Source organism: Octopus bimaculoides, chromosome 15 (assembly GCF_046866305.1).
Source record: "Octopus bimaculoides isolate indiv1 chromosome 15, ASM4686630v1, whole genome shotgun sequence".
In the NCBI taxonomy this organism is placed as follows: Eukaryota; Metazoa; Mollusca; class Cephalopoda; order Octopoda; family Octopodidae; genus Octopus; species Octopus bimaculoides.
The window spans coordinates 51,536,171-51,554,292 of record NC_142942.1 but is presented as its reverse complement, the minus strand read 5'-3'; the positions used below and the strand labels follow the sequence as shown (position 1 = coordinate 51,554,292).

The following is an 18,122-nucleotide window of genomic DNA, read 5'->3' as shown; positions in this document are numbered from 1 at the left end:
TAGGGAGCCTACATTTAATTGATCCATTCAATGCAGCTATCAATAATATACTGCCTCCCGTATTTATTTATCAACTATGGGCCACGTGCTTTTTACTATATCTCAAAGCGGGTCTTCAATGAAGATACTCTTCTGTTATAATTCTATTCGCATCTAGATTGTATCTTAGAAACATCAAATCGATTGCAGTACGAAACTGGAAAAAGAAACAAAAAAAAAAGAAAGAGAAAGAAAAAAGAAAAGTAAAAGAAAGAAAGAAAGAACCCAGACCGTAACTAAAATACCGCAAGCTGTTTTATCCGACGCCCTATCTAACCTCCTCGATGACATATATCCATCACCCCCTCTGTAGTTCTTGGGCAAGAAAAAAGATAATAATTATTATGTGGGAGTTGGATTGGCAAAATCATTAAAGCACCCACAAAAAAAAAAAAAAAAATGCGTGTTCAAAACACAGTAACGTAAACTTTGCCTTTCATCTTTTTGGGATCGATAAAAATAGAATATCAGTCGTGTATTGAGGATCGATGATATTGGCTAACTTCTGACTTGAAAATTATTAGTTTTTTGCCTAAATTGGAGATAATCATTATTTATAAACGTATTTTATAATTATTTATTTCGATAAATGTTTAATAAGTATACTGTATGTTTAGATATTTTATTTTTCTTTCAGACTCGTGTTTATTCATTCACATATGAACACTTACACTTCTGTCCACTCACTAATAAACTCCCTCGTTTTCCTGTATTTCTCAATATTGAACAGTCACTACCATGACTCATTTGAATAACTACAACAATTAGAACGGAGATGACAATAAAAAAAAGCGAGTTTTTTTCATAGTAGCTAGACTCGCTAGAAATATGATCTAGATCTCCCTCAAACTGCACTTTATAGTCTTAAAAAAAGACGCATTGGATAATGTTGTTGGGAGTGATGGTCACGGCCCAAGTATCTGATCATGTTTACTCGATTGGAAAAATCGTAGAGCGATGAACAAAATGCGATAGTTCTTTGCGTTATAAGTTTTAATGTATACTTGTTCTGCTTCCTCAGACAGAATAAAGTTCCAGTAAAATAAAGTACAACTTTACTTTCTTCCTTCTTGTAGAATAAAGTACCTGTCAAGTACTGGAGCTGATGTGAAAGTAATAATAATATACCACAACACCAGCGGTAATAGTAAAACTACCGTTGATTCGAAACCACCCACTACTCACTCCGTCAGGCACTCTCCACCCACAAAAGCCTTCGTGTTTTCTTATTTTCAAACACATGTGAGTGTAACATAGTATGTAGAACCGCATCATCACTTGCTATGACTCATATCAGTAACTACAATAACAATAATTAAGAACGGGGATGTCAACAACAACAGAAAGCATCAAATCTGCCATCACTTGCTGACTCAGAAGCTGTTTTACATTTAAAAGTCCACTTCATGTGGTCTTTGACTGAAAGTTGTTGGCAAATAAAATAAAATAATGGTATTAACGATAAAAATTATTTCTTTTATTAGGCGCACAAGGGCCTTAAAACATTGAGGACAATGGTGTTATATTATAGAAAACTAACTCGTTAAGAAAATCTCTATTATATATATATATATATATATATATATATATATATAATTATTATATGATCGAACGCCACGTATCCTTTTCCAAGTATATATATGTGAGAGAGAGGGAGAGAGAAAGGGAGAGATTTTCTTAACGAGCTATATATATATATATATATATATATATATATATATATATATATATATATAAAACGTGTGTGTGTGTGTGTGTTTACGAATGTAATTTCTTATTTTTTAAATTTTGTTTCAGTCATTTGCCTTCGGTTATGCTGAGACACCTCTTTGAAGCGCATAGTCGAAAAAATCGACCCAGTACATATTTTTGGTAAAGCCTGGTACTTATTATATCGCAGCCTTAGGTCGAACCGCGAAGTTATAGGGACGTAAATAAACTAACACCGGGTGTCAAGTGGTGGAAGGACAAATACACAACTCCCTAGAGTTTCTTACTACCTCTACTGCCAATTGAGCAGATATGCTTCGCTGAGGTGGCCTTATAAGACTGGAACATGTTCCTTGATTTCCCCAACCAGCTGGCTTTAAATATTAGATTTAGAAGTTGGCTTTACTGATCCAATCTGCATTACCAGCATTACTCTAAAATTTCGATCAACTGATCTTACTAGACTTATCTCCCTTGTTTGTAGAGGGAGTTTTCTTTGTTAATTAGTTGGACAATCTCATTTAATCGAAATTTTACAACTCAGTAAGTCACATGCGGGACAAATAACGTATCCTCATTTAGTATACTTTCCTCATGACCATAAGCTAACACTTTATTGACTGAGAAACGTTAAAATCATTGTTGCTGTTGTTATTATTATTATTATTATTATTATTATTACATTAATGATTAATTTAACTTGCGAAAAAGAAAAACAAACGTAACAAACTTGTATAAATAAGCGAAACAAAATACTTTTAATTTCACGAAATGCGTGTTTATGTATGTTTGTTATCAAAAATATATCATCAGCCACCGTATGACTGCAGAGTAAACTGTCACACGAATGAATGTTTCGAGAGAGATAAACAAATACTGTAAAGAAAAGCCAACACGAATAGTACATCGCCTCCTAACAACACATTAATACAACCTCCAGCGTGGCATCCTCAACGCGACCGCTTGGCTTGCTAGAAATAACAGCCAATAATCTTCCTCAAATCATCCTATTCGGAAAAAAAAATTAATAAGGCGGGGAGTATATTGGTTAATTAGATAGACGAGATGGTCATCGATGGAATACCTTCCATAAATAGGTCTGTTCGATCATGATCAAGAGTGATCAATAATATTAACCTTGATTTTTCTGAGAAAACTTCTATCCTATCTGAAATATTCAAAGTAATTTCTTTCTTCAAGGCACCGAAAGAAATATATTTCTAAATTTATGTATATTTTCTCCCTGTCAACAGAGACAATCACGGATTTTCTTTATGCTTTGTTCTTCAATAGCCATATGACTAACGCCGCAAAAAAACAAAACAAAAAAAACAAATAAAAATATAATAGTAAAGTGAAGATCAGCCGTGGTTACAACACGTAAACAACAACAACCTTTCTTCTGTGTTTACACAAAACTGCATCTCATCACAACGACATTCCGGTGTTTTCGGCAGGAAGTCGGGCGTCAAAGGTCACGACGCAACTTCAAAATGGCGGCAGGAAGAATTGGATTCATGCAATTCTTTTCCAAAGATAAGGTTAGTGTTTGCTTTGGCTTTCTCTTTTGTTTTCGTATCGTTCCATCTTTTTCATATAGTTCATATACACCTTTTAAAATTTATTTTCCATTTTACACTGCACCTCATGTAATTAAACTGAACTTATTACCATATATATTTATATATACACACACACGAGCACTCGCGTGCGTGTGTGCCTGTACATTATACAATATATATGTATATATATATGTGTGTATACATATATATACTTCCGCCTATGTATATATATGTATGTGTGTATATATGTGTATGTATATATATATGTATGTGTATATATGTATATATATATTATGTACAGTACTTAAAATACGGGATGAGAAGTATTTCTCTCTATATGTATACACACACGCACACACAGAATTATACAATATTTATGTAATTTATATGTAGTTACGTTTGTGTTATAAACATGTCGCATATCAAAGTATTTTAGAGGATGCTTCACATACACATGTGTTTATATGAGAGAGCGAGCGAGCGAAGAGAGGACTTTGGATGGGCTTGTCTTAATATTTTATAATCGGACAATTTTTTATTATACTAGTGTAATAATAGTGAGGGAAGGAATCTTGGTTAGTGAGAACCTAGTTTTCCATCCTCGATTCTTCTCATCAAATTAGCATCAGCTTTATTTATGTCTAATTCCGTGTTATAATGAAACTAATAAGCAATGCATTTTTGATATCAGCCACCCGTATCTGACAATATGGATCTATGAATATTGTTTTAACTCCAGGTCAACGCTGAATATAGATTTATGATTAAAAGTAGTCTAGCCGTGACAAACTTAATTTATTATTTTATCATTTTTTCCGAATATAAGTGCGTCCGGGATTACATTCATTCAATGTCTTCCACTTTTTATTTAATGGTTGGGTGTGGTTTGAGGAACATCTAACTACTGTTTCTAGCAGATCGAGCGACCGTGTACAGTTTGTCATCGTTCGCTCGTGTGTGTTTGCTTTATGTGTGTGTGTGTGTGTGTCTCGTGGCTGATATTACAATATTTGACATGGTTTTGTTTCGACATATTCGATGACAAACGGACATCCTTTCATCATACTTGTTATTACATGCTGAGTAACTAGCATTCGTGACATATTTTCACCTTTCTATGGTATATAAAATTATTACTAAATCCATATCGAGATTACATACATAGAGTAGTGTTATTGTTCTCTCATGCTTCGTTCGCCATGAAGCCAGGTATTGCGTTTATTCGTTTCTTTTTCTTTCTAGAGAAGTTGTAATGTTCATTATCTTTGATAAATACATTTAGCTATGCAAGGAGTGGTTCCAATCCAGGTGGGAATCGAAACCTATTTTATGGCCTATGCTTTTAGGGTTTCTTATGTATGGATGATACTAACGATGATAATTATATATTGTGCGAGTGAGTGCGCGTGCAATAAAGAGAGTGGTTCGCGTCTACGCGCATCGACTCCGCCTATTCGGTTTCAATTTCCGAATGTAGCAGTCTCACATTAAGAACTGAGGAAAAAGGCACGAATATCTCATCGTCCATTTCCTTCTTCCGTATAAATTTCAGGCATGGTGCAACTCGAAATCGCTATTATGGAAAATTTCAGTCGAAACCTATCTTTGACACCGTCAGTGTTGCATGACGGTGGTGGCTGAGTTTCTTGGAAACGGCATCGGTTGCAGTAACTCTTCCTCGGGCCGTCATAATTTTCCATTATGCTACGTGTTTGTAATGATATGGAAATCTGTATCTCCTATCTAGATCTGAAGAATGCTTTGACTATTAAATTTACAATATTTAAATCAACAGTGAGGTTATTTAGTCTGAAAAAGTGTGTACATATATGTGTGTGTGTACACACACACACACACACACACACATACCAGAAATTGTGTGTGTGTGTGTATATACATACACACGCACACTAGAAATTATATATTTTTCATATGTATTATTAAAACTCTTTTGCATGTGTATACACACACATACAGGTTAAAGCTTGTCTCTCTTTCATTTGCCTTATCCCTTCATCATTTAATGGGGTCGTTTTTTTTATATAGAATGCATAGTGTTGGCAATATGATATAGACTGTTACAGATCGATAATGTTGATGCAACGGCAGTATACTCCAACCGGTGTTTCACTTCCCGGAACCCCATATTTAGACGGGGACTTGTTCTGTACAGTATTCTGCCACACATACGCATACACTGTATTTTGGCACAGGCCGACAGTCGATTAGATCTGCCCACTACATGATTGATACTTTATTTTATCGATACCGAGATTTGAAATCAGAATGTAAAGAGCCGGGAGTAATACCGCAGGGTAATTTTGGTCGACGCTCTAACAATTTTGCTAATCCACCGTCTTTTTTCTTTTTCTTTTTAATTCCTACTTATCTGAGAATATCAGACATAATTAATTACCAATGAAATATGATGCAGCAGTAATTTATCACTGGACCAATTCTGCAGATTGGTTTTGATTCCCAGCTGGAATCGCTATGACTTGCTTAGGTATGCAAGTCTTTAATAAGAGCTTTCAGTTTAATATGTCTTGTGGGTATTTGTTTCATCTTCCTCTGAAGTCAGTTTTGCCTTTTATCCTTTCGGGATCGATAAATTAAAATACCATTCTTAGGTGGTGGATTGGCGGAAATAGAGCGTCGGACTGGATGTCATGTAGTATTTTATTCTGGCTCTGTGCCTTATCAGTTCAAAATGTCGGCGAGACAACCAATAAACTATATTCTGCCGAGTGGACTAATAAAACTACAAAACAGAAAAGAAAAGGGCACTGAGCTTTAAAGTTTGCGTCCTTATGATATCTGCGACAGCTACCAAGACTCTGTTGTTTTTCCTTATTTTTTTCTTATTCAAATAACTTTGGTATATCAAGCCTAGTGTACGAGATATGTCATCGTATCTAACTTATAACCTTATTTTGCTTTTTTCGACTTTCATATATTCTATCGTACCCATCCCAGTCGTTGTTTTGTACTCTCGCCAAACCATGACCGCAATGTGGTCTCAAATTCTGCTTCAAACTGTCATTCGTCAATTCTGTTGGCTGTTAATGCTATTGAAAACTCAAGCCGATTTGTGAACCGCTATGCAGTATTTTCAACCAGGTAGAAAGGAGTAGCTAAATGTCTTTAAAATAATCCCCTGCCATTTTAAATAAAGGAAAAATAGTCTTTGGAATACCGCCTAAGAAATGGGCTGGGGTCACGGCTAAAACACTTTTGATTATGTCTGTCTATTGACCGAGGCCTAAACAACAAAAATAACTTGACAAACTCATTAACATCCCTTATCTTACACCTTAAATATATGGGACTTTGTACCAAGTCGTGGAAGCGGGGCCTACAAAAAGGAAGTTGTTGGAGGCTCAAGAATTTTCAGGAATCTCTGAAAATATTTGCAAATGTCGAAAACTAACATACACTGCATGAAAAGGGATTCGAAAGAATTTCTGCACCCATCTGATTAAATTCCTACACGGGGCCCTGCATATTAAATGTCAAAATTGGAAGAGCATCGGACAGAATAAAATAACTGTATTTTGTTGTATCTCTGTTCAAATCTTGCCAGGCTCGACTTTGCCTTTCATCCTTCCTGGATCAACTTGTAAGCTTGTTCGTGACTCGGTTATAAATCTTGATCAGCAGTGATGTTGATAGATTTGATTGACTGTCTTTCTCTCTTCTGTGCCATCTCCTGGCCTTGTACCTATCTACGAAATCATTTTTATTTTAAGTAGCATGTGACAGAAAACCACAGAGCTTGTTGTTTCAGCATGGATTTTTACCCCCATCCATGAACTTTATATATATATATATATATATATATATATATATATATATATATATATATATATATATATATATATATATATATATATATAAGGCCTTTAAAGAAATGCTGTTAAGTGGTTTTATATGTTAAATATCAGAGATACAGAATCTGTAACAAAAAAGAAAGAAAAAAGTAAAAGTCAAACAGTGTAAAAAGTACTTTTAAATACGAAATCTCAATTCAGTGTTTTGTGTGTGTGTGTGTGTGTATATATATATATATATATATATATATATATATATATATATATACACAGAGGAAAAGAATACGTATATCATGTAATAGCTCAGCTCTGTTACTTTAAAAAAAATTATGAAATGCGTATATTCAGTAATGAAAGCATTAAGTAATTGTTTGTATGGTTTCACTTTTCTGACAGTTTAAAATACTCTTTCAATTTAAGGAGGTTGTAAACATGATTACAAATGCCAACAATATAATATATTAATTTAATTTATATACTTCAAATACAAAGCATATTTATATGTATATATAAGAGAATGTTTTCATATCATTTTGGGCAAACATATTAAAAAATATGCCTAAAGCAGCTGCAAATTCTCTAATTCTAATGAGGTTTTGGCTTAAAAAAACAAAGACGATAAGATAGGAAGCTTAAACGGTATACTCTTGGTGTCGTACAGATCTAGGTTCAAATCACGCATAAACTCTTCTTCTTTCATTGCATTGTAGTAATGGATACAGGCGGAGCTGTTGGGGATTGAGGGACAACTGATCGGGTCTACCATTACTTCCCAAATGATCCAAACAGGTTGTTGTTTGTCGTAATAGGAAAACATTTTGAAAGTTTGGAACTTGCAAAAGCTTTGTCCTAATAGTCACGACGTGAACGCTGATAGTGTGATCAGAGATGAGATATCAACTACATATGGTGCAGCAGTGAATCTGATACGGTTTCAAATCCCAGCTATGCCCGTTTCACATCTCATGTGCTTACGACATTCATATATCTATGTTTTTCATTAAAAAAATCTCAAAAAAAGCCATAGGTATGAAAGTCACAAACACCCCTCATACCCCATCTGGTTTCATACCTATTTAAGAAATTTTCATGTATTGCTAGGTTCTGCCTTTTGTCGTCTGTGGCTCGGCATGCATGAACCTGTTGTGAGGTTCATGCCTTATCTTTCTCGGGTTTAATTTAATTGAATGATTTACAGGTGTCAGACTTAGCATGTGAAGAATTTAGTCTCTACTTAAGAGCCATCAAAGGGGTCTCTAAGTGGTTGCACGATTGGCTCGAAATAGCAGTCAAACCTCATCATACCCACTACAAAAAAAAAAGAAAACTTTAAAAACAACAAAGGATGTAAGTTTTGTCTATTCTATGAGAAAAGATGGGATGATCATGGATGGAATGTCTTTGATTATCGGTCTGCACAATCAGATCTATTTAAAAAAGAAGAAAAAAAATCGAAACTGATTCCTATCTTTCTCCTGTTGTCTTTCACATATCCATTTAACACGTACATAAATGCACAATAGTTGCACTGGCATACACACTGGCATACACACTGGCATAGGAAAGCTACCCTCAGTCACAATGGAAACCTGTGAAGTATGACAGCCACATGTCTGTCTTAGAGTGCTTAAAGGAAATGGGGCGGATTATATACATATAGCTGTGGGTGTAATCGCTATCCTAAGATTATTCTTAGGGTTTAGAAAGAAAAGAATAGGAGGAGGTGATAAACTGAATTAATCCTGTTTTTATTGGCTAAACACTGTCTGGTGTGTTAGCAAGCAATTGTTCTGGCAGGTTTTTGGGTGGTGGGTGGGGGAGTAGGGTTAGAATAAGAAAAGGAGAAATGTTTGAGTGATACATCAAAAGGTGAGATGAAGAAGAAGAAAGATTGCATTGTGCAGGTGTCTGTTGCTGTTTTAGCCCAGGGTCAACCCTAATCCAGCAGACCTATAATCACAAGTGTTCCATCTATATCAACGTTGTCTCGGTGCCACTTCAGTATGTATGCTACCTGTCCATTTACATTTACCTTGCAATCTAACCCTAAACCCTAACCAAAATCAGGTAATTTCACAGCATAAGCTACAGACACAATACTGTGAGAGTCTGCATGCTAAAGTAGTTCCTTTTTCTTTTCAACTACAGACTATTTAGGAAATATATGTTTTAGCTTTTCTAGTAAGGTAGTAGTATTTGTGATTTGAGGGATATCTAGTTGCTATCTTCAGCAATTTCAGCCAGTGCATTGAGACTCACTCAATGGTTCTCATATACTGTGTAAGTTTGGTTGTGAGCTTTGCAATGCATTCAACAAAACTCAGAGAAGCAGAGGTTTTAATAGTCATAAGAAGCGTTGGGCCTCATGGAGGCAGTGACAGGTGATCAAGACCTTTGGTGATATATACTGTGCTTGTGTAGACCTGTCAAGCCAAGTGAGACCGTAGTCATGACCGATGCCGGTGTCAGATCAATGGGACCTGTGCCGGTGGCATGTAAAAAACACCCATTACATTCTCGGAGTGGTTGGCATTAGGAAGGGCATTCAGCCGTAGAGACCTTGCCAAATCAGATAGGAACCTGGTGCACCCCCCCCCTCCCATCTGGCCTACCAGTTTTCAGTCAAGCCGTCCAACCCATGCCAGCATGGAAAGCGGACATTAAATGATGATGATGAAGAAGTGAGAGAAGGAAGGTGCTGGTGTGATTGATGACTTGCTTTGTCAGGTGGATGGCTTTTGTCTTTTGAATTACAGTCTTTGGTGTGAATGTAGTGAGTGACCCACTTCAGATAATGTGAATAAGTCCTACTACTATAAGGATGACAAAACATTGGTGGCAGAGTGGGGTCTTCACAATATCTGCTAATTAGCTTGGTAATTTAATGTAAACACACAGAAAGGAATACACTCTTGTAACTCATATGCACTTGTACAGATAATACACATAATATGGCCCATTCATGTGTGTGTGTGTGTATATACATGTAGATAAACATACACACACACACATATATATATAAAGTAAGATAGAGGGAGGAGGTATTCAGGCATGTGTATATAATGCATACTGGTTGTCTAATCAGGGGCATAATACTGCAAAGAACTTGGTAGTCACCATTACTTTAGGATAATTAAAGTGGTGGCATTAGTCTGCATGATAGATATGGAACACAATTAAACACGTTAGAAAAATAACATCACACAAACAAGCAAAGACATCTGTGTGATTCGATCTTGGTTTCCTTACATTATTTTTGTTCCTTGTTCCATTTTTCACATCATCCTTCTTTGCATTTTGCTTCTGTTCTCTTTTTTTCTTCAGGTTTTCTCATAGACCTGCATCTTGGTTTTTAAATGCATCTAACAATATGCACTAAGCCTGAAAAATTGCTTGGTGATTCATGGCATGTTACATAAATCTTCTAATTTATAGCCTATCTACAGCATGAAACTTTTAGTAGCTCTTTCGTAAGTTGTGTATATTAAATGGTATTTTTCATTTACATATAATCATCGTCATTGATTTAATGTCCACTCTTCCATGCTTGCATGGGTCAGACAGTTTTATTGAGGCAAATTTTCTATGGCCAGATGCCCTTCCTGTTGCCAACTCTCACCTGTTTCGAAGGTAATATTTCTCCATGGCCATACATGTTTACACAAAATATTGGAAATCAATGACGGTGATAACCATTTACAACTTGTGCAACATCAAGACAAGGAGACACAAACACATACTCATATATATATATATATGAGGATTCTTAACCCGAGCTTCTTAACCACACAGCCATTCCTCTGTTTATGTATATAATCAGGCATGTGCCATCAGTAATTACTCAGGGTAGGCAGTTGGTGACCTTTATGTAGTAAAACACATGAAAAATAAGCAAAAGACAAGTGTATGACTGAGTTGAAGACAGATTTACTTCTGCCTTTATAGCACGTAAGATTGTGGCCTTGTTTCTATGTTAGGAATAATTACATGTAGAGGCCCCTTTACAGAGGTCGGCTGATATCAGTTTATTGCTAGTGTTATATGCAATCACTCCTCCCTCTTGTGTCATGTAATGCCATGTTGCTCAACTCCAGATCAACCCTGATTGAACAGGCCGATGGTGAAAGTCCTTTTTTCATTTAACACATTATAATTTGATTTTTAAGGATATTTGACTGCTATTTCTGGCAAGCAATCAAACCACTGTGACTCTCTTGTTTGTTCATGTGAGCAAAGTTAATTAGTTTGATGCAGGAGAGAGTATGGATACTCTGGGATGTATTAGAAGTGGTTGGCTCTAGCTACCACAGATATATTCAATCTCAGATTATTGAAGTTGTCAGCTGATAAAATTGTAGCCATGTCTCAGATATTGTTTTACTAAAGTTTGCCAAAATTAGTGCTTGTATCAGATAGATTTTCTGTACCTCATTTTTGTTCTTTTTAACAGATATTGTATATCCAGGACTAAATTAAGACAGTAACGAGTGATTTAAGGGCGCTATGGCTGCTATTTCTTTAGATCAAGTAACCATGTAGAGGTTCCTTCTTTTCCTCATCATTTAATATCTGTTTCAGTGCTGGCATGTGTTGGACACAATGACAAATTTTAGAGAAAAAAGCATTGCAGAATTAGATTTTAATTAATTACAATAATGAGGCATTGTTCAATTGTATTTAAATGCCAATGTGGGCAAGTTAGTACATTTATATAGTATTGGAATTAACTGTTGTTTAGACCTGTGATGAAACGAAAGTTGTTTCATCACAGGTCTGTCCTGATAAGCCAAACCTGTGACGAAATGTATTTCAATTATGATCATTTTATCTTTTTATGGATATTATCTAATGTCTTTTACTAGTTCAAGACAGTTGGGTATGATTTGAGAGTATTTTAGCTACTATTTCCAGCATGTTGAGTAACCCTTTAGAAACTTCTTCATTGAACAATTGATATCCTTGCTAATGCTATGCATTCAACTGTCAAACAGTGGAGCCTGTTGTCAACCACTGACATTGAGACACACGTGTGTAATTTGACCTTGGAGACACAACACAAAGTTTTTTTGTACTAAGGTTATATGATCCAATGGTTCAGATTTGCAATGGGCAGAAATGTAAAAGGAACCAACAGTGGATGATACTAGAGCAATACTAATCTCCTCATCCTCCTGATCAAAATCATCATCATCAGTAATCTACATTTTCTATGTTGATATGAGGCTGTACAGAACTATAGGATTGGTTTTGTTTTCTAGTCGTTCTCCAGTATTAATTCATAGTGTTGTAGCTTCGTTATGTCGTAATCTCTGTCTCACATCCTCTCAGTCCCAGTATCAGCTGATGTTACTTCACCACTTCTAACACGTGTCCAATCCTTGCAGTCATTTTGTACACCATGTCACAACCTCCAGTGTGTAAACCATGTTTGCAAAACCTCCTGGAATTCATGTTATACATACACTGAATCATGTAAACAACAACTTACTGCTGATTTTTCTCTAGTTCAAAGAACAAATTATTTAGGGAACATTTGGATTGAGCGTTCATGATGAGGACCTGCTTAATTTTAGGGACTGAATAAAACTCTTAAAGGTTTCAAGCATTTTACAGAACCTCTATCCTTTGATAAGTGTATTGAAGGTTCTGGAAACTTCTCTCCTATCTGAAACGTTGGTTATTTGGTGTGCGTATGAGAAGTGTAATTCTGACAAACGACCTGCTTTGTATGATGGAATATGAGCCATATATTCTGAGCGGAAGTAAGGCAGTAGATTAGATCTATCAAGTGTTGTGTGCGTGTCGGAAAAAAACAAAAAAACTGTAGAGGTATAGGATGTGTTATTAGCTGCTCGTTTAATTTCACCTAGTTCTATCAGATGATAGCCAAAGAAACAATTTAGAATTAGCCCTGTGTATGTGCATACATGCGTGTGTGTGTGTGTATGTATATACACACATACATATGCAGATACACTAGCCTTAGATTGTTGCAGTTAGCAGGAAATTAACTCTGAATAAAATAAAAATTTGAAGAGAATAATTATGTAAGTTTTTATTCTCAGCAGTCTAGCCAAATATTGAAGAAGATGAAAGGATAAATGTTAAAATGCTTATATTAATGATTGTGAAGTTGTATTTGGCTAACACATTAATATTTAATTAAAAGCCTTTTTGCAGTATATTGAGAAAAAAAAATCTTATGCAAATGTGACATGGTTATTTTTTAAATGCCTAAGAGCAGTGAATCAGAAGAATCTGTTGGACAAAATGCATTGCTGCTTTTAATTACAGTCTGTTATGTTTTTTTAAGTTCAGATCATGCTAAGGCCAACCTGGGGGTTGATAGAATAAGGACCAGGTATACAGACTTCTGTCTGTGTAATTGACTATATTTCTCTCAAGTTTTTGGCCTTGTGTCTGCGATACAAACTAACATATTACATCCTCAACCTTTTTTGCTTCACAGACTGGTTTCATGCAAGACAATTTTGTCACAGACCAGGGGGATCACACAAAACATAATAAAGTGCATAATATTTAATTTAATTATTACATATATAATGCAAAAACCATCCCTATAGATTGTGATAATCAATAAAGTGTTAAAACTTCTTTCTTTGCTTTATGTTCAAAGTGGCCAGATTTGGCCTCTCGCACCTACTCTACAATATCATTCATCAGCGCTTAATGTCCACCTTCCATACTTTTTAAAAATATACAATCACATCACTGAAATCTCAAAGATACAAGATAATTGCTTGATTAATTGAAAACAATGTGAATAAATAAGTATTGCATTTGGCAAAGTAATCTGAATGCTAAAGTGTTAACAAACGTATGTGGACAGACAATGGAGGTTGATATTTTGTAAAGGCCAGGCATATAGATTCAATATAAACTGGCAGCATTTGCAATATGAATGTCAATACATTGTATGTGTACATTTGTATGCATGCATATGTGAGTGTGTATGTATGATATTTTCTGATATACAAGTTGAAATTTTCAGACCAAAATTTACAGACAAAAAAAGGCAGATTGACTTATACAACCAAAATGACTTTAGAAGACCAAAAATTCCATGTGAAATGTAGCAGGATATGTAAAGATAGGCTTTGATATTCTCTCTTGGCAGCTGGTATGTCATCTGAAATATTTGGGCACTCGCTTAAGGATTTCCCAAACTTATCACCAATTTTGCTTAGACTTCCGAAAGGCCCAGTTTTTTTTTTTTATAACCTCTAGTGACATGAAGCAGGATTTGAATTTAGCTGAAACCCTCCTATTCTGCTAATCTACTGTCTTTTATTGATTCTAAAAGGCAGAAAAGTAAAGTTGGTTTAGATTGGATTCAAACTCAGAACCTGGAAAGCTAGAACAAACACCTTATCATTTCAACACCATATGTGTATGTGTGTGTGTGTATATACAGACACATACGTGTGTGTCGTCATCATCATCATCATTTAACATCTGTGTTCCATGCTGGTATGGGTTGGATGGTTTGACGGGTGCTGGCCAGGCTGGAGAGCTGCACCAGGCTCCCGTTGTCTGTTTTGGCATCGTTTCTATGGTTGGATGCCCTTCCTAATGCCAGCCACTTTACAGTGTGCTGGGTGCTTTTTACATAACACCACCACAGTGTGTGTGTGTAATAGGTGTGGACAGGGTTGTTGTTAAGAAGTTAGCTTCACAGTCACATGGTTTTGGGTTCAATCTCACTGCATGACTTCTTAGGTTAATGTTTTCTACCAGTAACCCAAGCTGACCAGTGCTTATGGGTGAATTTGGTTGACAGAAACTGCAGAAAGTCCTGTTGTGCTTTTGTATGTATGTATGTATGTGCACATGAATCTTGATATTCCATGCTTGACACAGCTTGAACAAAACAGTCATGATGTTGATATTCCTTGTTAATATTATGACCAAGAATTAAAATAAAATCCCTTATTTATAAAAAGGTAAAGGCTAATGGCAGGAATAGCATCCAGCTGTAAAAACCTGCCTGAAATAACCTCCCATCTAACCCATACTAGCATGGAAAGACAGACATCAAATGAATGAATGAATTTAGCCTTATATGTTACTGTACAGTCATAAAAGTTCTCAATACAACTTTGCAGGAAGTTTATAGAATTTCATGTTAATTTATGTAAGCTAAACATGGATTACATAACCTGGACTTACAGATTCATTTAGTCAACCAATTGTACATGTTAGTAAGCTTAAAATAGAATGACCTTATTACTTTCAAATTCACTGAAGTGTATAGCCACCTGATTGAAGGAAACCATGATTTCATTTATGTAAACCCTGTTTATCTCGCATAAATTAACATATATATGTATCCATGACTATTCACAATATACATACAAATACTGACATATTGTAAGCTTCGCTTCTGTGGACGCCCCTGATCAAAGTGATGTGATATTAGGACACTGAGGAAATTGAAAAAGTATGTTAGTGAGAGATATGGAAAGAGGATGAACGAAACTGGTATAAAACCAAGAACATTCTAGTCTTCAGTCATTGGTCTCTCGTTACTAATTTGTCACAAAAAGACTAGTTTTATAATAACAGATTTTTACAATAATCAATATCATTATTAGTCTTTATGTGTTTAGTTATTGCTTTAACTGTTTATTCTGAATAAATAAATAGTAAATAGGATTGGACGGAATCTAGAGAATTTTGTTAATTTTTTTCTTCTTCATTAGTCATCGTTATGGTTATTTCTTTCTCTATCTTTCTCTCATCCGACTGATAGATTCTGAAAATTTCAAGTGGGGAAACCTACTTTTAAATGTAATAATCTCAGCAAACAATCCTCTTTTATCTTTCTCTTCCTGCCTCTCTCTAAAGCGCATATATACACAACTCATAGAAACTAATCTGATTCCATGATGGAAATCTTGGTATCAAGTTCCATAGAAACTGTTTGCTTTAGGAATATATCCAGGTGTAACAAACCTGTTTATCTAACCACCAGTGTACGCAAGTAATAAATGAAAATTTATTACATCGAGTTTTTTCTCTCCCCCACCTTCCCATATCAAAACTATTATCGGATTTGAAATATCTGTAAATTCAGACATTTGACGTTTCAATTAGATTCATGCAAACACTGTCCATCATTATTAACCTTGCCAATTCTGCTGACTGTCTTTTAGTGTACACAATGCACCATCAATTATAACATTTGAACCAACAGTATTGGGATAATCTAAGCATAGTTTGGGCTGGATATGGCCAGTTTAAATGCTAAGGGATTAAACCTTCTCATACGTTAACACACCTGACACCAGCCTCTAGCCAATGAAACAAACTTCCTACTTCAAAGTGATTTAAATCAAAATTTTCCATCAAAACTTCCTGTCAGTATACGACAGGCTTCTTTCAGTTTCTGTCTACCAAATCCACTCACAAGGCTTTGGTCGGCCCAAGGCTATAGTAGAAGACACTTGCCCAAAGGTGCCACACAGTGGGACTTGAACCTGGAACCATGTGGTTGGTAAGCAAACTACTTACCACACAGTCCCTCCTGCACCTAACTGCTATATATGCAAATATATTCAACATATCTTACGAAAACCTAACCAGCAAGCAAATTTCCCACAAATCACACTCAGCACATTAGATAATGTAGTCCTATATGCCCTTTACATTTTCAACTTGTGTTACTTCTTGTCCTTGTTCTGTTTTTATATCACAGCTACCTTTCATCACTTCCAGCCAGGGAGTATCAGCATATACGTTTACATGGCCATATTAATATATCCATCTATTCTTCATACAAATGACCTCCCCCCCCACCGTACCAGCCATGTAATTGCACCCAACCAATTCCTTGAACTCACTCATACCTTATCAATTTACACAGCAAGCATTTCATATTCTGTTTTCCCAGCCTTGTAGCATCACACTTCTTATTATCCCACCTTACTACATACACACACAAATCTACATATGTATGTATGTATGTATGTGCATATATATATATATATATATATATATATATATATATATATATATATATAAAAACCCTATACTCATATATATATAATTATACTTGTATGTATATTTATAATACTATACTCAAATGTATATATGCATATATATACACATATAATATACTCATGTGTGTGTGTATATATATAATACTATACTCATATATATATATATATATAGAGAGAGAGAGAGAGAGAGTTTTCTCTTGTGGAATTGAATACTCTCATTAATCATAATAATTTATTTGGGCAATTCTTGCTTATCTCTTTAGCATTACATCAACAAGTTGTAAACTTCCCCAGGTTATGATTCTCGTATATCACAAGCAGGCATCGCTGTGTGCTTAAGAAATTTGCTTCTCAATCATGTGTTTCTAGGTTCAATCCTACTATTTGACACCTTTAGCAAGTGTCTTTTGCTATAGCTTCAGATCAACCCAAGGTATAGTCCATCAGATGGACTATACCTGTTGATGAATGGTGAAGCTTAACCCATCAACCAGTTTAACGCCACCTCTTGGCCCTTGGATGACTTTAGCTGAGTCCACTGTGTTACAAGCATTTGGACCAATTCCAGAGTCAGAGGTTAGCCAATTTAACAGATGAGTCATAATTTCTTTCTCTCCTTTTCTTACAGTAGCTGTAGAGGTGCTACAAAAACATAATGTGTACTATCCCTTTTCCTCTGAGGACTGTGAAGTCACGTGGCTAAGTGGTTTGGGTATTAGACTCGTGATCGTATGATTGTGGTTTCAATTCCTGGACAGGGCGACATGTTGCGTCCTTGAGCAAACACTTTGTTTTTCATGTTGTTCCAGTCCACTCAGCTGGCAAAAAGGAGTAATCCTGTGATGGATCAGCATCCCATCCAGGTACAGAATATATATATAAGCTGGGAAACTGGCTGTTGTAAGTCAGCATGATTCGAGAAGGTAGTTTTACTTTACCTTTGACTCACCTGTGAACAA

At 35.5% G+C, this 18,122-nt stretch overlaps 1 protein-coding gene across 2 annotated transcripts in view; it reads left to right on the top strand.

The window, feature by feature from the left end:
* The first annotated feature begins 3,226 nt into the window (after positions 1–3,226).
* LOC106870814 (MOB kinase activator 3B) overlaps positions 3,227–18,122 on the top strand; it is a 65,733-nt gene continuing 50,837 nt past the window's right edge. For both annotated transcript variants that reach the window (XM_014917034.3, XM_014917033.3), the window contains exon 1: positions 3,227–3,290. In XM_014917034.3, the coding sequence (XP_014772520.1) occupies positions 3,243–3,290 (48 nt within the window). In that variant the 5' untranslated portion in view covers positions 3,227–3,242. The remainder of the gene's footprint in view (positions 3,291–18,122) is intronic.